This window comes from Cheilinus undulatus, linkage group 13, assembly GCF_018320785.1.
Source record: "Cheilinus undulatus linkage group 13, ASM1832078v1, whole genome shotgun sequence".
Taxonomy (NCBI): Eukaryota; Metazoa; Chordata; class Actinopteri; order Labriformes; family Labridae; genus Cheilinus; species Cheilinus undulatus.
This window is the reverse complement of record NC_054877.1, coordinates 22,239,622-22,260,558: the sequence shown is the minus strand read 5'-3', so window position 1 is coordinate 22,260,558 and position 20,937 is coordinate 22,239,622. Positions and strand designations below refer to the sequence as shown.

Here is a 20,937-nt window from a genome sequence, read left to right as displayed (position 1 = left end):
ACCTGACTCAAGGACTTGATCAATGGTAGTCTTCGTCTCTTTGGATCTGACAGAATCTGGATCCGCTCAGTCCTGTAAGCTACTGTACGCATGGTGAAATCCATGTGCTTAGGCTCACTTGTCTCATCTCATACCGTTTCTCTTTCTCCCCTTGAGGGAAAAGGCAAGACATCCAATCCCAGACTACAGCTCTCTGCCTCACACTATGGCCTGAGTATTATATCAGCATCATGCCAGCAAGACTATGCTGCTGTAAATAAACACCGACTAGTAAACAAACATCCACATGGATGCTCCTTCCCAAAAAATTTCTATCACAGACAGGCTTATTTATTTATTAATATCAGATTAGGGCATGTGCTCTGCAATATTAAGACTAGAAAAATTAGTTAGCTATAAGGAGATTATATAAAGAGTTACACAAGCTTTGATCAACCTTATACAAATGTAGAGCAATTTTTAAGCTGCAATGATTTAATGAAGAAAGGGTTGAATGACTTTCTAATGAAAAGGTTGACCTTTGTAATGTCAAAGTTAAAAATGATCAAAAAACTGCAACTCATAAAAGGTCAATGGAGCAGTTTAGTGTACTATACTACCAACAATTTGTTTAAGTAACATCTCTCTCATCTGTGTTTTTCCCAGCATTAACAGCAACCGGTTTTACTGAAAAACTGATAACCAAAAATAAAAACTGTCTAGCAACAAACTGCAATATTGGCAGCTAGCAATTAGCTAGAGTCTTTTACAAACAGATGGAACACTTTTCAGCAAAAGACTTAATTCATTTTCCAAGTGAACTCTCCTAAACACAATCATAGGACTTAGCATGTTTTGGTTTAAAAATAAATAAATAAGGAACCAGTTCTACTTCCCCAGTAATAAGCAGATAACAAGGCTGACTGTTGTCCAGCTTGCAAGTAGACATGAAAGAAAAAAAATGGAGCATAGTGAGATGAGTTAGCTACTTCACTGTTTTTAAGTTGAAATCACTCTCCTGAGTAAAGTTTTGAGTACCAGCAGTAGTTTGATGATGAAAAACTTCACAAATGCAGCCTGCTTTGCAACAAGCTGTCAAAATTAGCTGTTCTCTAGCTAGCAGGAACATTTTAGCACCAAACTAGTCAAATATTTAAAGTCAACAACCTACTTTTTTTAATATTGACATAACTTTGCTAGATATTGTCAGTAAATCAGCAACCAATGCAACCTGCTTTGCAACAACCTAACACAGCTAGCTGGAACGTTTTTTTTTATCAGCAAAATAGTTATTTTTCCATTTATGCACAACTAGACTGATTCTAATTTATAATCACTCTCCTGAAAGTTTTGTGAAGCTTAGCAGCCAGTGCAACTAGCTGCACAACAAGCAGCTTATAATAACGGTAGTTCTCTGGCTAGCGGCTAGCTAGAGGACAAAGTGGAATAATCTGGAGCAGAAAAAATACTTTCTTTCAAGATGTCGCAGAGACTAATTCTAAAGGAGAACTAATATTGGACTTCTATGTAACTGGTGCAAAGGAGTGCATGCATGTCTAAATTAATGTTATTCTTTAAACCAGTGGTTCCCAACCTAGGGTGTCTGCAGGGTCTTAAAAAGTATTAAAAGTTGATAAATTTAGCTTGGTCTGCTTTTAGCTTGTCAAAATTAGATTTGCACATATTAAGCAAAATCATGATAAATTACCTAACAGTTTGTACAATGGTCTTTTAGCAAGAAAAACGTTTAGAGTCATTTCAATTTTTGTGGGTTTGGGCCTGTTAACTATTATCAGCCATCAGCAAAATAATGTGGCTTAAACAAATATCAATAACTAATGTTTATCTATTGTGTTCACTCTATTTTATGCTGGTATCTGCCATATCTAGCTGATGATTCAAATAGGATATATATACACAGGAAGTGACTTCATAGACCAACACTGATGTAATTTCATGGTCAAATGTGAGAGAAAATGATATAAATGATATGGCATACAGGGAGTGCTGCATCAAAAGAAGTTTTGAAAAGACATTGGTATTGGCTCGGCTAAACTGTTAGGTTAAACACTGATATCAGTATCTGCCCTGATTCAGTGTGACATTTCTTGGTTGGGCTGCTGTCTCAGCCCAGCAAAAATCTTTTGTTTCAGATAATTACATTTTGGTCAATAAAAACTTAACTTGCTTGGTTCTAACCCATCTCTTTAGGGGAAAAAAAAACATAAAAGCAGGTATCAAATATTTAAAAGAATTCTCCCCTTGCTTCTTGCTGTTTTGTTGTCTATGCTGGTTTATGGGACACCTCTCAGTGTAGACAAGTTTCCAGGAAGTCATAATGCCTGACCAAGACATCATGTCCACACAACTCCACAGTAAAACCATTACATGCAAGGATTAAGCAAACAAGATATGATGAGTTTGTCAATTATAAGCTTAACAGGATGTAAGGTAGATTGTTTTACTATAGCTGTCTACCCCTTTTAAAAGGTTTTATGCTAAGCTAGCTTAACCCCCTTTTGCTGTAGTTAGTGATGGACATACAGTACAAAGGGTATATATCTTTTTATCTTACTCTTAGCAAGAAAGCAAGAGAGCATATTCCTAAGTGTAACATCTAGACGTGAAACATGGCGTATCACACAGCTCTATTTTGGGAGACGTCCATCTGCTGATAAAGCTCATGTGACAAGATAAAAAGCTTCAGAGAAGCGACTGCATGGACCTGGAGGTAAAAGCTGAAACCCAGCTCCGCAGCCTCCAGCTTTGAGACAAAAAAGGGGTTGATAAAAGGAAGTTGAGGTGTCCTGGAACAAATCAATTCTGATTTATGTGGCACAACTGCAACAACATTGAAGGACACAATTGCTCTTGGCATGTAATTAAGAATTGTGCTTCTGATGACACTGCGCAAAGGACACTGTGACGGAGCTTTTTGGGAACATGACAACTAAGCAGGCAGGCCTTCTGGGAACATGCGCTGTGTTCCAGTCACAGCAGGGAATAGACATTTGTGTGCCAATGTCTCTAGATGATGCTGCATCCCTTCCCCTGCAACCATAGTCCCCATTTTAAGTGTATTTTTGTACTTTCCAGGCCTTTATTTTTACCATCACACTTGTCAGTCCTGTCTTCCATCAACACATCATTACAGCCCCCTCATGTAGACAGGAAAGTCATATTCAAAGCACAAATGAGGCCTGTGATCCATCATAGGGGAAAAAAACATCACTTCCTTTGATCCATTCAATCATAAAAGTTCACATTTATAATCTGAACATATGTATACGGATTCCTGCGATATTGGGCACACTGCACCAGTGTACAGTGTTTGTGTGTGTAATTCAACTGATATGAAGTGGCTTGCGTGGTGCTGCTGTGTGGAGGAGTCGGGTGGAGATAGTTTGGCACATGCATCACCGTGGTGATTCAGTCAGCGAGGGAGGAAGTCAGGCAGGAGGAAGAAAGAGTAGAGGCAGAGTGAGCGAGAGAGATAGAGAAAAGACAACAGAAGAGACAGGAGGGAGGCTGATGCATCTCTGAAATTAGGTCAGCTACATTTTTGGTGCCTCGTTCTAACAAGATAAAGCGGCTCTTCTTATCGGGTGTTGAGAAAGAAAAAATTACAGGATATAAAAGTGATTTGATAGGGGAAAAAGAAAAGGCTCACATTTGCATCAGATTTGGACAAAGCCACGAATATATCATCCAGGATAACGGGCCACAAAACGCTCTGTTTGGCTGAGAAAAATCAATGCTGTGCTCGTGTAGTTCTTGTCGAGTTAGCAAAGGCAGCATCAGTCAGATTTAACTGAAAATATTAGGCCCATAAAATGTGTATGTGGGTAAATGTAGTCTGGTCTGGTTTTAAAATGTGTGTGTGTTGTATGTCACCTTGTGAGTTTGGTGCCTATTTGCTGCCTGGATTCCAGCCTCTCCTCATCGGTCTGCATGGGTAGGATGTTTTTCTCCTCAAGCTCTCGTTTGGATGGACGGTTGCTCAGTTTGATGGCCAAAGAGTCTTTCCTTAGCACCTTCTGTGCCAGGGTACCTAAACACAAACACCACGGTTAGTTATACCACAGGGAAACAGGGATGTAACAAAGACCTGAGGCTGTCTGTACCAAAAACTCTGACTTTTCCCTTCATTCTGTTGTATCTCTGTGTCGGAACTGATAAACTACACTTTGGATTTTGACCACACTGTTTAAGATAGAAGTTCTAAATTAAGTGTTTGTCCATAAGTATGTGTAACATCTGGCCAATAAACATCAATTTTCTAATGCACACATTTTCAAATAAGATTAAAATGCCTTCATAATAACATGATGTAAGATAATTTGGTTAATATTTATAAACAAATTTTTGGTAGCACTTTGTTTAGTGGGCCCTAATTACCCAGTAATTTTGTAGAAATATGTGGTAATTATCTTGTAGAATAAGGTGCAATTACCTAGTAATAACTTTGCATTTTTCAAATAATAACTTGGAAATATTGTAATGTTATGGAATATTCACCTAGTAAAAATGTATTAATTTTTCAGTAATTCCTTGTAATATTGGGGCAAATATCTGGTAATTAGGTGGTATTCTTACCCTAAATCTACCCCTACCCTACCCCAAGCCCCTAACCCTCTTAATATTGTGTAAATTCTCTGGTAATTAGGTGGTATTTTACCCTAATCCCCTAGATTTAACCCTAACCACTAACCCTACACCTACCCCTACCCTTCCCTTAATTATTAATGAAAAACTCACTTTTAATTAGTGGGCCAAAATAAAGAAATTACCTGGATAATGATCAAGCAATTTATATAGAAAATTATAATCCTATTTCTAAGAAATTAATCTGTAAAATACCACCTTATACCTACAGAACTGCCACAATATTACAAGGGTTAGAGGGTTAGGGTTAGGATAATATGCCACCTAATTACCAGAGAATTGCCACAGTATTATACAAGTTAGGGGTTTAGGTAAAATACCACCTAATAAAAGGCAAAGTGCCACAATATTATGAGGGTTAAAGTGAGAAATAGTGCAAGGATAAGAATAAAATACCACCTAATTACCAGAAAACTGCCCTAATATTACGAGGAATTACTTGGTAAATAATACATTGTTACTAGGTAAATGCTTCTTTGATATAACCACATCTTCAAGTTGTTGTGCCAACTTATTACTAGGTAATTATCACCTTATTCTTGAGGAATAACAAGATAATTGCACTTACTACTAAATATTACTAGGTAATTAGGGCCCACTAAAATAAAGTGCCACCAAATTTTCATATATAGTCATGGACGAAAGTATTGGCGCCCCTGAAGTTTTTCCAGAAAACACACCATTTCTCCCAGAAATTGTTGCAATTACAAATGTTTTTGGTATCCACATGTTTATTTCCTTTATGTGCATTGGAACAACACAAAAAAATTTGAAGAAAAAAGACAAAATTGACACAATTTTACACAAAAAATGGGCCAGACAAAATTATTGGCACCCTTTTAAAACTGTGGGCACATCATTTTATTTTAAGCATGTGATGCTCATTTAAACTCACCTGTGGCAGTAACAGGTGCTGGCAATCTAGAAATCACACCTGAAGCCAGTTAGAATGTCTAAAAGTTGACTCAACCTTTGTGCTGTGTGCCTGTGTGTGTCACAACAACCATGGAGAAGAGAAAGAAGAGCCGAGAATCGTCTGAGGACTTAGGAAGCAAAATTGTGGAAAAACACAAACAATCTCAAGGTTGCAAGACCATCTCCAGAGATCTTGAAATTCCTCTGTCCACTGTGTGTAATATAATCAAGAAGTTTATAACCCATGGAACTGTGGCTAATCTCCCTGGACGTGTACAGAAGAGAACAACTGACAAAAGAATGCAACGCAGGATAGCTGGAATGGTGGATAAACATCCTCAGTCAACTTCCACACAAATTCAGGCTGTCCTGCAGACTCAGGGTGCAAAAGTGTCAGCTTGGACCATATGTCATAATCTGAATGAGATGAAGCGCTATGGCAGGAGCCTGAGGAGAACCCCACTGCTGACAAAGAGACATAAAAAAGCCAGACTGGAGTTTGCAAAAATGTACCTGAGTAAGCCTCAATCCCTCTGGGAGAACATTATGTGGACAGATGAGACTAAGGTAGAGCTTTTTGGAAAAGCACATCATTTTATTGTTTACAGAAAACAGAATGAGGCCTACAAAGAAAAGAACACAGAACCTACAGTCAAACATGGTGGAGGTTCAAAGATGTTTTAGGGTTATTTTGTTGCCTCTGGCACTGGGTGCCTTGACTGTGTGGAAGGAATCATGAAATCTGGAGACTATCAAAAAAAATTGGGCTGCAATGTAGGGCCTAGTGTCAGAAAGCTGGGTCTGCATCAGAGGTCATGGGTGTTCCAGCAGGACAATGACCTGAAACATACCTCAAAAAACACCAATAAAAGGTTGGAGACAAAGTTCTGGAGAGTTCTGAAGTGGCCAGCAATGAGTCTGGACCTAAATACCATTGAACACCTATGGAGAGATCTCAAATCTGCTGTTGCAAGAAGCACCCTTTAAATATGAGACACCTGTAGCAGTTTGCAAAAGAAGAGTGGTCCAAAAATCCAGCTGAGAGGTGTAAGAAGCTTGTTGATGGTTATAGGAAGTGATTGGTTTCAGTTATTTTTTTCCAAGGGGGCGCAACAAATATTAAGTTGAGGGTGCCAGTAATTTTGTCTGACCCAATTTTTTGAGTTTTGTGTAAAATTATGTCAATTTTGTCTTTTTCCTTTTGATTTTTTGTGTTGTGCCAATGCACATAAAGGAAATAAACACATGCATACCAAAAACATAAGTAATTGCAACAATTTCTGGGAGAAATGGTGTATTTTCTGGAAAAATTCCAGGGGCGCCAATACTTTCGTCCATGACTGTACATTTTGATACTTTGGGCTATGCATTTAGAATTAATGAATGATAGAAAAGCAAACCTCTGACTCAAGATCACTGTGACTTCAACGGTGACTCATACCTCTAAAGCCCCGTGAAGTCATGATGTGGGATATTAAACTATTCCATCACATATAACTAATCACCACCTTTATAAACTTCAACATTCTCCCACATGGGTATAAAAGGAGACTATGCCATGGACATCAGCAGTTTTTCACACTTCAGCAGTTGTCTCTTAAAAATGGATAACAGCAATTTTGGCCCCGTTTTAAAGGTCAAACTGCATCTGAGCTCCAGCCTTCAGGTGAAGCTAGCAGTCCTGTTTGTCTGTCGATCAGGATGAGTCAAGCAAATGTGTCATATCTGTAAACAGGAGCTAACTTGAGCAACAAAACAGATAAAGAGAGCTCCTCTGCCAGAGCTCACATTTCTCTGCATCTTTTGTTTTTAGCTTAACCTCTGACTACAGATAAATGCAGGAAAGTTAATTACATTTATTCACACTAATGCAATCAAGTAGCTTTTAGTGCACCTGTGCTGTTTTGTTTGTGTGTTTTTAAATAAGTTATTTTGCTTTTACTTTAGTATTATTTGAGGTAAATGCAATTTGCTACATTATGCAAAACATTTGTTATGGTGTCAAAAATTCTTATATTAATGGCAAAAAAAGGGGTCCAAGCTATCTGTTCCAGGTACAAGATGTGCTTGGATGTCAGATCTGCTCAGGTCACTGCAACTGCAGGTCACATTATACCATATTATTGACTGTACGTTTGTTTGGTGTTCAGGGGTGGTCTTAGTGACTTGGAGGCCCCAGGCAAAGATCAATGTGAGGCCCCCCCTAAAATCACTCACCTCAACTTCTTTGATGATCGCTATAGGAATGTGATTTAACAGAAGCAGCACAATGTGCAGTGCACCACTAATAACACATTTAACTCCATTCAGTGTAATGTCATCTTCATTATAGCCAGCATCTATTAGGTTAAATATTAGTGAATACTTGGTTACATCAAGCTGGACAAACTGCATCCACCTTAGACAGAGAATTAAAAAAAACAACATAAATCTGATGTCTCCTCCAAAGAGATATGAGAATAAAGACTCTCCGTACTTAAATGATTATTATGCACAAACTTGTGGCTTTTCATCATCATTTTCTGAAGTTCACTGTACCCTCCTGTTTTAGGGTTTCATGTTTTCAGGTACAATATCTTAGTAACCGTATCTGACCTGAGGTCCCATTAAGCACTTAATGTAGTTAATTTGCATTTCTGCATCAAATCAGCTGTGTTACATCAGTTTTTATTATGTTATTAAGAGAAAAATACAATAGGCTCTATTTTCAGTATTTTTTCCATCTGACTCTGAGATTATTTCACCAGGATTGTATGTTCTATTTGCCTTGTTAATATTATCTCTTGTCTTTTTGGCCTTTTGATCATAATTTCATAAAAGTGCTCTAGAAATAATATCATTAGAGTTGAATCTGGATTTGTGTGACCATATCTGCTGCCTCTTACTTGTGAATATGGAGTCATCATCTTCATCGTCGTCCTCATCATCGTCCACGTCATCTTCCTCATCTTTGTACATGCTAGGCAGGTCTTCATAGTCAGACTCATTGGGCATGTTCTCCTTGTCGTCCTCATAGTCAATGATCACAGACGGCACTTCTTTTCTGTCCAGGGGAAGACACTGACCACCGCCATGCAATGCAGAGCTGGTGGAAAGGGAAAAAAGATGTGTTTTCTGATTTTCTGCTCCTATTGGTGCATTTATGTAACAGATCTTGCTTATGGCCATACTGTTTGGCCTTGCTGAGAGGAAAAGCCTGCCTACTCCCTAAACAGCAAAGGAAGAAATCCAGTTAACATGAAACCTCATATCTTAAGCCAAGCTTTACATCATTTTTTTTCAGATGAAGAATATTGTGTATGACATGAATTATTACAGCAACCTTCACAAACCTTCTCAGTGCACATAAAGGAAGTGATTTAAAACAATAAAGGGCTTCTGGTACATAGTCTAATAAGGGCTTAGTGGTATTTTAATCCAACTACAGAGGATGGGGAGCTATAAAACACCATCTGAATGAAAGCAGAGTACAAAGAGCCTGCATGCACTGCAAGTACGATTCTGTGTAGGCCTACGCAATGCAATGCAACCCCGTGAACTACACAGAGGAAAAGAGTAATGGATTACACAACCTGTGTAATTCAATACAAGGTGACAGAAATAAACTTCCCTTTCAGGAGCCATTATTTTAACTGCAAGCACTATAGCCAGTGAAATATTTGACTGATTGATGAATCACAGTCTAGTTTGAGCTCCTTATGATGATAAGCCACTGTTATATAACCATTTTCAAGCTTTCAGACTAATTGTGAGCAGTGTTGAGACTATTATTTCCTTATCCTTGTCCAAAAGGCTTTGGTGAGAAAGAGCTCAGAATGTAAGAGGTTATATAATGTCCAATCCACTATTTTGTCCCTTTTCTCTAAACATGAAGAAACACAGCTCTTGTAAAGAGCAGCTGGTCATGTTATGTCAAGCGAACTGCTGGAGGGACGCCTACTCCATGAGCCTGTGCCCACACATACACACATTCACTTCAAAATTAGGCCATGCTGCCCTGTGAGGCAGTGTGCTTATTTAGACCTGTACACTGGTGCTCAATGGCAGGACGCGACCTCAATAACAACAGGACATCTTTATGCGTAGCAGACAATCAGACTAAAACATAAACCCAATGAACAGATTTCTCAAGGCTAATTATATTGTTCTACAATGATAACTCTGCTTAGTACTGCTTTGTAAACTGCTTTAACGATCATGTGATGAATATGATATTTAGAGGCTGGACTCATCAAAAGAGAGGATCAAATTAACCATACTGACACAAAAAACAATTTTCTTTGACATCACTCTTTTGAGCAGGGAGCTTAAATACCTTTTAAATTCTGTGCTGCTTTTTTAAAGGTTTAAATTCAAGGAGGTTTAAATGTTATCTCAAGGTCTTTTAAAATAAGGACATGCCCTCAATAACTGCTCAAGATTTAGATTGGTGGTTCAAAAATAAGGGTATTTCATGAAAAATTATCACACTGATTCTCAGTGAGCTACCAAAAAAAGCTAGAAACGGTGAAAACCTGGAGGAACATTGTCCCTTGCTTCTAAACAACATATTAACTGTAACAGTAAGACAAAAGTTTAATTAGCATTATCCACAACACACACACATAGATATGTATGTATGTATATAAGAGGGTGACCCGGTGACCCTGTGCCCCTGTTTGACCTGGACTTTCTTGTTTTCAAGCTCCATGTTTGGATTCCCAGCCATTCTGAGATTGCAGCCACTGCCTAGCCCAGTTTATCCTGCTGACAGGACCTGCTGTATAACTACACGTAGGCTATGTCATATTGAACAGGATGTCTGTTTTCCAAATGGCTCTGGGAGAGTTACCTTCCCTTAAAGAGTACCATGGTAGAGCACAATAGGATGTTGGAGGATGTTGTTATATTTGGCAGTATGAGCTGATGTACCTCCAGGATTTTCCTATTCAATGCTTTTAGAGGGCTTAGTAGCCTAATTAAGAATTAGTTTAATGAGAACAGTTAGATACCTCACAATTTATGACACTGAACCTGGAACAAAGTTGTTAAACACCTTTACATTCTGAGTTTGACACTAGAGAAAAATGGCTTCCACCTGAACTCTTTACGAAAGGAATTTGCCGTCATCAGCGGCCCTTTGCACATTTGGATTAAGTTGGGCCTTTCTTTGGTCCTATTCTAAAATGACAACCTCAGGGACTGACACATTTCACTGTGTTTAATTCTGCTTTGACAAAATCCAACCATGCTATTATGAGGGATGTTCAGACAGACAGACAATGAGAGGCTGATCCGTAATCCCTCTCTGCCTTTACTGAAGGACAATCAGCTTTAATGACCTGAGCGCTGATGGCTACTAACCTTTCAAACCGCTGCATAGAGAGCGCCAGGGTCTTATTCAGCTCCTCAATGATGCGGCTGGGCGCGTGCAAGCTGCCGTACTGTAGCTGGAGAGGGTGACCGTGGCTCTGGTGCAGACTGGATAAGCCAGCGAGCTGTGAGGGAAGCAAGTTGCCGTGGTGGAGGGACATGCTCTGAGGAGGGACGCACTTTTGGGACAGAGAGCTGAGAGGGTTTGGAGATGGAGAAGGAGAGGAGGAGTCCAGCCCCCCTGGAGGCACACAAATCATCACTTTCTTGGGGGGCAGAGGTGGAGAGTGCTTTCCCCCAGGCATGCAGGGCAACTTCATTGGCTGGCAAGAATCTAGAAAGAAAACAAATCAAGTTTATTTGTGTGTTATAATGCATTTACTACACTTTGCTGATGCAGACAGATAAACAGAGCTCATGGATGATCAGACGTGGCTCAGACATCAGCGCTCTGTTGTGGGAATTAGGCCAGGGTAATGCTACTTCCCTGCGACTGACAGATTGACGACGACAAAGAGGGCCCAGATGACCTATCGGCAGGGGAGTTTAATGAGACTACCATAATCCTGGGCACATGTGTGACAACTCAGATATGCAAAAGTTAAGTGTAGCTTCATTTTAGAGATAAATCATTCTAGTTAAACGTCACAATGTTGAAAATATCAGATAAACAGTGATTGTAGGATTTGGTTAGAGCACTGACCTGTGCTATGGTTTGGGATCCTAGAGAAAGGCTTTGGAGGGAGAGCAGGAGGCTGTTTGTGGTACAGAGGAGGCTTGGCCGGGGTATCCTGATGGTCACCTGGGTACGTGATGGTTTTCTTGGTGGGCAGAACCATCGAGGACTTAATGGGGGGCTCCTGAGTGCAGACTCCACCATCCATCGAGGATCGAAACTCCACGGTTGCTAAACAAAAAAGACACAATGTGACAGGCGTCGAAAATATATTTGACTGCACAACAGAGACACTTCAAAAGAAGACAGCTGAAACAAAGTTGAACATGAACTTTGGCTGTCAAGTCTGAATACAGTGGGAGGGAGGGACAGGGATTCAGGAGCTGAGACTGGAAAACGACCCAGGAGCCTTTTATCAGCACAAACCAGACCAGGAAACAGTGTTAGTCTGTGCAGTCTGACAAAACTTTTGACTTTTTCAATTCTGTTACAGCTCTGAGCCTTTTGATGGTTTTTGCATGATCACATTTTAGGGCTGACAGTGCAATTCACAACGCTGCTCACATATTCTGACAAACAATGCTTTTTTTTTGTATTGAGAACTAGTTTCCCACACGTCACTTAGAAGACTGAGCAGACATTTTAACCGAAAATCACAAGAATGCTTCCTTCAGAGTGATTTGATTAGGACAGTTAAGATTTTATTAACCTTCATAAGGTTCTCAATGGAATTATTTTTTATCTTTTTTGACTATTATCTCAAAATATGAATGTCATAGGGTATTAGTAGTCATGCAAATGAACCTTTGACTCATTTTAAAGGATCCCCATGAAAAAAGATCCACCTTTACATTCAATTGAATTGGCCAGCTCTGTATCCTTGACTTCTAAACATCCAAGTAAGTGGTGATACGTGCCGCCCATGCACATAATAAACCACTAACATAATAAATATCTACAGCTTTTAATGTAAAGTCCCACAAGAGTAACACATTACCCACAAATGCAATTGCCCACTCAGTAGGGGTGTGACGAGACACTAATCTCACAAGACGAGATGAGGCAAGATTTGGGCCCACGAGACACTAGACAAGACGAGATTTTACACTTTTGTTTTAATTTTGGAAAAAAAACTGCACGAGTTGATAATATGTCCTTTAAACTGAGGAAAGTCATAATCACAAAGCATTCAGGTCTATTCAGAAATGTTTAAACTAACTACTCTTGTACTGAATAAGCTATCAATGCTTACACACAGTTTGTCTTGTCTGAACTCTAAACTGTACATTTTAATGCTCTTCACATCAAACCTTTCATTTTAATAGTCTACCACATCTTTATTTTACTACACTATGCACTCATCGCTACAATTACATAAATATGTTTAATATTATATTTAATTTTATAAAATAAAAGCATTTAGATTATTTTGAAAATACTTTAAAAACCGTCTACAACCAATTGAAATATAAAGAGCTGCATCAGTAAAATTAAACTATTTCTCATCCTCTTTAAGTACAACCATATTTAAAACACTCAAAAGAAATCTTTCTGTCAATAACACATTTGCTGTAATTTACAGAAATAGATTATTTGATCGTTTTGTGGTCGTTTTTTCTCGTATGAGCTTTGACAGTGTTGGACACAATGCACAAATGAGCGTTATGTGTGTGCGTTGGTAATCAAGTGTGTGTCTCTGCTCGTGCTGCTGTCAGACAACAAACATGGTGCATTTAACTGCAGCTAGAACTTTGCTTTTTGGAGCTAACAATGGGTTCTATGACACTCAAACAGAGTTTGTTTTTTTAAGTTTATCGCTGGAGTAAAGAAAGGCTCGTTGCTGTACACATGTTGAGCTTCTGATTGAAGAAAGCACAGCCAACAGCTGATGGATGAGTGACTGACAGACTTGAGATGAGAAGGAGACATGACGAAGCAGCAACTGACTCAAGGTTACAAAGTCACATACACCGGCACTAGTGAGTTTGCGCTCATACACGGACTAAACAAATGCTGTATTCTCCTCACGGAGACTGTACAGGTTTCCAGCAGAAGCATTTCATCATTTCGGACCGCTATGATTAAATTATGCATAGGCAGATCATGTGCAGACTTAAGTAGCATACGCTAAGGAGGGAGTGGGGGTTAGACTGTTGATCTTAATGGGTCACGGATCCGCTCCGTTTCCTTATTAGCTCTCCCACCAACAATTATAAAGTGTCCAGGACATCTTTGTGATCTTTTATAATTTCCAGTTTGGTATTGTTTTTAATAAGGAAAGCTGCTGCTCCAAGTGTCTGCACAATATTGATCTCATGAGATGGATTTTTCCACGATGAGGAATCTCGTGGCGTTTTGATCTCACAAGATCTTGTGGCACGAGATCTCGTCACACCCCTACTACTCAGTGTTTCCTCTACAAATCATAAAATATCATTCATAACAGCTTTCACTCTTCTTGGAAGGCTTTCCACAAGATTTTAAAGTTTTTTTTTGTTGGAAGTTGTGCCCATTCATTCTGTAGAGCATTTATAAGGTCAGGCACTGATGTTGGACCAGAAGACCTGGATTGCAATCTACATCCCAGTTCATCCAAAAGGTGCTTGATGGGGTTGAGGTCAGGGCTCTGTGCAGGACAGTTCTTCCACACCAAACTCATCAAACCATGTCTTTATAGTCCTTGCTTTGTGCATCAGGGCACAGTCATGTTGTAATAGAAAAGGGCCTTCCCCAAACTGTTGCCACAAAGTTGGAAGCACAGCATTGTCTACAATGTCTCAGTATGCTGAAGCACCAAGATTACCCTTCACCGGAGATAAGGGGCCCAGCCTTAACTCTGAAAAACAGCAACATTATTATTATTATTACCATTACCCCTCCTCCACCAAACTTCACATTTGGCACAATCAAGTCAAGCAGGTAACGTTCACCCAGCATCCCCCAATCCGACTGCCAAACAGAGATGCATGACTCGCCACTCCACAGAACATGATTTCACTGCTCCACACTCCATCCGATGCTTTGCATTGGACTCGTTGATGTGAGGCTTGTATGCAGCTGCTCAGCCATGGAAACCCATTCCATGAAGCTTCCACCGCACAGTTTTAACTTACTCTAATGTCAGTGGAAGTTCAGAACTTTTCAGCCATGGAATAACAGAACACTTCATGGCTGAGTTGCTGCTGTTCCTAAATGCTTCCAGTTCCTAATAATATCACTTACAGTTGATGGTCAAGTATCCAGAAGAATTGAAAAGTCACTAACCATCTTTTTACCAATGTGGCATCATCAAAGTACCACACTTGAAGTCACTGAGCTCTTAAGAACGACCCATTTTGTATGGCAAATATTTTCAAAAGGAGACTGCATGGCTACATGCTTGATTTTATACACTTATTAACAGGTGTGGCCAAATATTACACTATCCTATAGTGTAAGCTCCTGTCCTTCATGTTGCCCCCCCAGCAGAGTCCTCTGCATCCTGTTGGGAGACGAAGTTTCATGATGTGCCTTAGTTAGACAGTAGAAACAATCTGACTGGAGTGCTCACACAGGGCCCAGGCTTAAGGGGTAGCAAAGGGTCATCAATTATTTACCTGTGGGGTGGAACCAGGCCACCACCACCCCAGATATTTACAATGTTGACAGCTGGAGATTTTTACCTTGCCTGCAAATGCAATAACTATTAGCTTCGCAGGAAATTATGTATTATATTTGTACCTGGCAAATATTACTTTGCGTTACTATTTGTGGGTGGTTTATTACGTACGTGGGATTATTACTTTAAAAGCTGCAAATCTGTATTATGTGTGTGGTTCATTATGTTTGTGGGCTGTTATTAAGTCGGAGGGTGTTAGAGTGCCTCACTAAACCCAGGCACACGGGGTGCTGGTCAAAGGTGAAGAACATTAAAAGCAGATTGAAATCAAGCCAACAGTAAGAGAAGAGGGTTTAACCATACTCCTTATCCTGGACAGCATTCCTACTGTTTCTGCCCCAAGATCTATTTTAGAGCAGAATGATGAAGGGGATGTAAGCACTGACAGAACATATGACATTCATGGTTGTAGTAAATGTAAAAATATCCACTGCTGATTTATCAAGATGTGCACACAAGTGGTTTTGATTGTTGAAACTAGGTTGTCACTAGGCAGGAAAATTGAGAACACCAGAACTCATTAATATGCAGTCTTAGGAGTAGCAGCCTACTTGTAGTGCAAAAATAGGAAGGCATAGCTATTCAGTTGATCAGATTTTATCTTTTTACTTAAAGTGAAACCAGTCCAAGTGGTGCGCTTTCTGTTATTACATTATTCTATTTCTATCTGTAAGGCACTTGTGTTGGCTTTGACACCACTCAAAGTGTATTTGTCCTTTTCAACATACCCCAAAAAGCTCAATTGGTGCCCGACAATGTAATCCTCATTTGCCCTGTTCACATCTTGGCAAGAGTCAATGGACTTTTTCAGCTTCGCCAACTTTGTTTTTGATGTCCCGAGGCACGGAGCACCCCGCTGTCAGGCTGAAATGTACTCCCCAGCTTTGAATCTCTGAGTCTGAGGCACATCAAATCAAGATCAAAGAGTTTAGAAAGCCCTACAAAATTCCTATAATGAAAGATTATATCTCCAGATGCCCCGTGCCAAATCTTAAAGAGTGCACTTCACAGGCTGCTGATTAATGAGGAGATGAATAACTAAAGACCCTCCAATTTAGAGCACCACGTCTACCCTTTATGCAGATTCTACTTAAAACTGAGACTGTAAAGTCAGACTGTGTGAAGAGAACACCAGCTCACCTTTTTCAAAGATCTCTTTCAGCACTCCTCTCTTGATCAGCTCGTCTCGGCTCTGTCGCATTGACATCTTCCTCTCCAAAGCTAAAGGAGTCAAGAAGAATAGCATTAGAGGCATTGTCAGATCATGGAAATTCAATAAATAATTTTATCAAATATATTCAAAAATATATTAAAGGATGTGTGATATTGGATTTTTGTCAATATCCAAAATGTGGATGTATCGGTTTTAATTGTTTACAGTAAAGAACATCGATTTACTCCTATGTCAGAATTTACCTTTTACTCTTACTGTGACAGTCTGCTTGTTTATGAAACAGACAGAAAACAAGACAAACATTTCACTCTACTATAAATGATAAGTATTCATTTTAAATATAGACATTCAGCAGTCAAAAACTAAAAGTCAGTGTTTCGGCTTTCACATGCATTATATACAAAAGCTATCTTTGATATTAGCAGAGAAAACAAGTGTCATCTGCCATTTTTGAAGCTAAAAGTGGCGCTGTAACGATCTGCTGACAGTGAGCTCTGTACAATAAAAATGTGACCATTAACTTTTTAAGTTATTATCTACCAATACTGATATGCAGATAAATAATATTGTGCGTTCCTAGTTTGAGGTAGATTTTAAAGTCCTTTAATGACAAAAGTTGGTATCTAACTTGTGAGGATGAAAATATTTGTGGCATTACTCTTATTTTAAAGTTTATTTTGGGGGGCTTCTGCCTTTATTTTGACACAACAGCTGAAGAGAGACAGTATACTGTATATGGGGAGAGAAAATGGGGTAAGACATGCACCAAACAGTAGCCAGGATCATGGCTGATAAAAGGCAAACAGCTTCCTCTTGTCAGGAGGTCAAGATGTTTTACCTGCAAAGTTTAGACTCAGGTCACTTTAGACTTAAACTAAAACTCAGACTCCAAGTCATCTAGTTTTGTGCTGTTTCTTGTTTATTATGCAATTTATAAAGCCTGCCTGAAGAGGGTATTGAAAATTAGCTTTGGTAACACAAGCACTGTAGCATGTGGCAATGATTTACATCATTTATACTTCTCCCTATACATATACACCAGGGCTGCCAGCATTAATGGTGATTAATGAAGGTATAGGATTAGTCCTTCCCCTTTTTCAATAGCATTAATCGCATGCTTTATTGTCCCCTTCAGCACACTGCTATGTAAAATAAGTACACCACTTCTTTTTAATGTCTCATTCACTTAAAAAAAAAACTCAGCTCAGTGAAAAAGCAAAAAAACCTCTGCACCATCTGACATCAAACATCTACCTTTTTACTATTCCCTCATATCCTTTTCAATCCATAACAAGTTCCTTTTTCTGTGGTTAAGTCCATACCATAATCTTTGTTCTGCCAAGAGTTCCTGATTTTCTTTCACAGTAAAAGCTGGTCTTTATCTAAAAGAGAAAGTCAATTGCCCTTCATCTAAGACAGTACAAACATCCAAAATTAATCAACAGTTTAAATGCAAAGAATAGGAATTTTAAAAAACACAAAAATGTGAGATTAATCCTGATTAAATACAGAAATGTTGAGAATAATTGCCATAAAAATCTAAATTGTGAAACAGAGATTAAAAACACATTAATGAATACAACCTTCATTGTCCTTCCTTTTATGTCTGTGTTGCTAAGCCATCAACTTGTTATTTCTGAATGATTATCCCTTTAGAGCAGCTCCCAAAAGTATGTTTTAATCTTATTTTGAATGGCTCAATAATACCCTTTTAAAGCTGCAAGGCAGGGCTTTTGTTTGGGACTATTTTTAGCAGTGGATTTAATCTAGGTGGGCTGTGGAGTATTTTTGGCTATGTGGATTAACTAAAAAAACTATAATGCCCTTGTTTGTGTAATGAGGTAACATGTCACAAAGGGTAACGCTGTGACACAGTGTCCTCTTGTGTTTTCTATTGTTTTAGGACAATTATTGATGCACACAATTAGGTCTTTAAGTATTTGGACAGTGACACTTTTTTCTTCATCTTACCACCACAATGGATGTGAAATAAAACAATCTAGATGTGACTGAAGTGCGGACTTTCAGCTTTAATTTAAGGAGCTTCACAAAAGTATGGCACTTGTGGCTTAAGTATTACAGCCATTTACTAGAGTACCTTCATTATCAGGGGCGGTGAATAGAAGCAAGTTGAGTTTTAAAAAATGTGACAAAAGACAAAAGAACACTCAAAAGCATCTCAGAGAAAAGATTACTGAAAAGTGTAAGTCAGGGGACAGATACAAAAAAAATTCCAAGGCACTGAAAATACCCCATAGTTCAGTTTAGTCCATCCTGTAGAAATGGAAGGATAACGGCACATGTGTAATTCTGCCTATCAGCCCATATGCCTAGATCAAGTCGTCCTCACAAATTGAGTGGCTGTGTAAGAGGGAGACAAGTGAGAGAGCCAACCAAGACACCTATGACTTTTGAGAGAGTTTCAAGCAAGACTCTGCATACAACAACTGTTGCCCGAGTTCTTTACCAGTCAAAGCTTTATGAGAGAGTGGCAAAGAGAAAGTCACTGTTGAAGAAAACTCATATCAAATCTGGACTACAGTTTACAAAAAAGCATGTGGGAGACTCCATTGTCAAGCAGGAGAAAATTCTTTGGTCTGGTGAGACCAAAATGGTGCTTTTTGACCAGCAGACAAGATGCCATGTTTGGCAGACACAAACACTACACATCACCACAAACACATCATCCTCACTGTGAAGCACGGTGGTGCCAGCATCGTAATGTGGGGATGCTTCTCAGCAGCCGGCCCTGGAAGGCTTGTAAAGGTAGAGGGTAAAATGAATAAGGCAAAATGTGGGAATATCCTGGAAGACAATCTAATTTAGCCTGCAAGAGAACCACGGCTTGGGAGAAGATTTATTTTCTAGTAAGATAATGACCCAAAGCGCACAGCAAAAGCTACACAGAAATGGTTTAAAGGCAACAAGGTAAATGCTCTGGAGTTAAAGCCCAGACCTCAATACAAAAGAGAATTTGTGGTTGGACTTAAAAAGGGCTGTTCAAGCCTGATCCCCATGCACTTTTGCAAAGGTGAGGTAAAATTGCAGTATCCAGATGTGCAAGCCCAACTGAGACCTATCCACACAGACTCAGTGCTATGATTGCAGCCAAAGGTGCATCTACTAAATACTGACTTAAATGCAGTCACTTATTTTACATTAAATATTTTAATTTAATTGATATTACTTTGTAGAAATCTATTTTCACTTTGACATTAAAGACATTTTATAGGCACTGTCTGTCTATCTAAAGGGCATCAGTGTTCCTACTTTCATTGCCTGTATTTTAATTGTAGACACTTTGATAGGTTATAAAACTAAAATGTGCAACTAAAAGAGAAAAAACATGATTTTCTAGTCTGGATTTTGTTGTTATACAATCAGCAAACTAACTTCTCCTCTGAACACGTCAAACTAAAATCTGGGTCTTGATTAAGAAGAGATAAAAGATGGAGCAGATACTCCAACAACACATCTCAGATAGTAATGCATTATGCACAGGGAAGCATGTCCCATAGCTGAGGCTTGTGTCTATTTATAGCTTCTGAAGTCGAGGCACTTAACATCTCCTATCAGCAGGCAGAATAAAAAAATCATCAGAGTCATTTCAAAATCAACCCCTGCATAGGAACCAGTTTGGAATGTGAAATTAATGTTAGTAATAACACTTGAGCACACTGCACAGAAATATCCCTGTGGGCTCTCTGTAGCACTTTCTTGAGAGGAGAGATCACAGATTGTGCCATGTGTGCTTTACATACGACCCAGGAGTCTTGTCCCAGCGCTAGCAGAGGGTGCTGTGTTCAATGCTAATACATCCTCAGCGTGGACTCATTTAAATACTGACAGCTTGACCTCTCTTTTCCTTGCCTTTGGTCAGAACACAGAGGATTTAAAACCAACTGCTGAGAGTCCAAAATTCAAAACACAAATGAGAGTGGTACAAATGTTAGACGGGGGAGGCCTTCAGGGGGAGAAATTCAGATAGTCTGTGCTTCAGAAAACACAGCAGAGCAAGTCATCATCAAACAGTACGCTCCATTATGAAATCCTCCAGGATACCAGATGTTCAATATCACTCTACACTTCAGACGTTTCAGAGGAGAAGCATGTTTACGATCAGCTCCAAGCCAGGAGTTATTTCAGCAGCGTAACATTTTAGAGGAAAAAAAATATGTGACCAAAATATCACCAATGTGTCACACAGACTTCTCTCCACCCAAACCCTACAAAGCTGTAAATCTAAGAGTGTGAAATGAAAGGAAATTGCACCACATGATGCTACTTGGGATGCTAATGCTGGCAGCCCCATTGAAAAGTGATTATTTTTTTCTCCCTCCCATCAGAGGCAGCAGATTTATCTTTAGGTCAAGTTAGTACATCAAGGGCAGAGTAAATAGACTCATTGAAGAGGTGACCCAGAATCAGTGATGAAGTATTCATCTGGCTTAGGGTGAATGTGGACAAAATGTCAGATTGTTTCTCCAAAGCAGCGGAGGCTTGATGAGGCAGTCAGGC

General features: G+C 39.2%; 1 protein-coding gene across 3 annotated transcripts in view; it reads right to left on the bottom strand.

Annotated features, from left to right (window-relative positions):
- Positions 1-20,937, bottom strand: part of LOC121519983 (phosphatase and actin regulator 1-like) — a 127,965-nt gene that overhangs the window by 15,595 nt on the left and 91,433 nt on the right. For all 3 annotated transcript variants that reach the window (XM_041803143.1, XM_041803144.1, XM_041803142.1), the window contains exons 3-7: positions 16,386-16,466; positions 11,615-11,818; positions 10,903-11,245; positions 8,445-8,644; positions 3,874-4,030 (exon numbers count right to left, since the gene is read on the bottom strand). In XM_041803143.1, the coding sequence (XP_041659077.1) occupies positions 3,874-4,030; positions 8,445-8,644; positions 10,903-11,245; positions 11,615-11,818; positions 16,386-16,466 (985 nt within the window). The remainder of the gene's footprint in view (positions 1-3,873; positions 4,031-8,444; positions 8,645-10,902; positions 11,246-11,614; positions 11,819-16,385; positions 16,467-20,937) is intronic.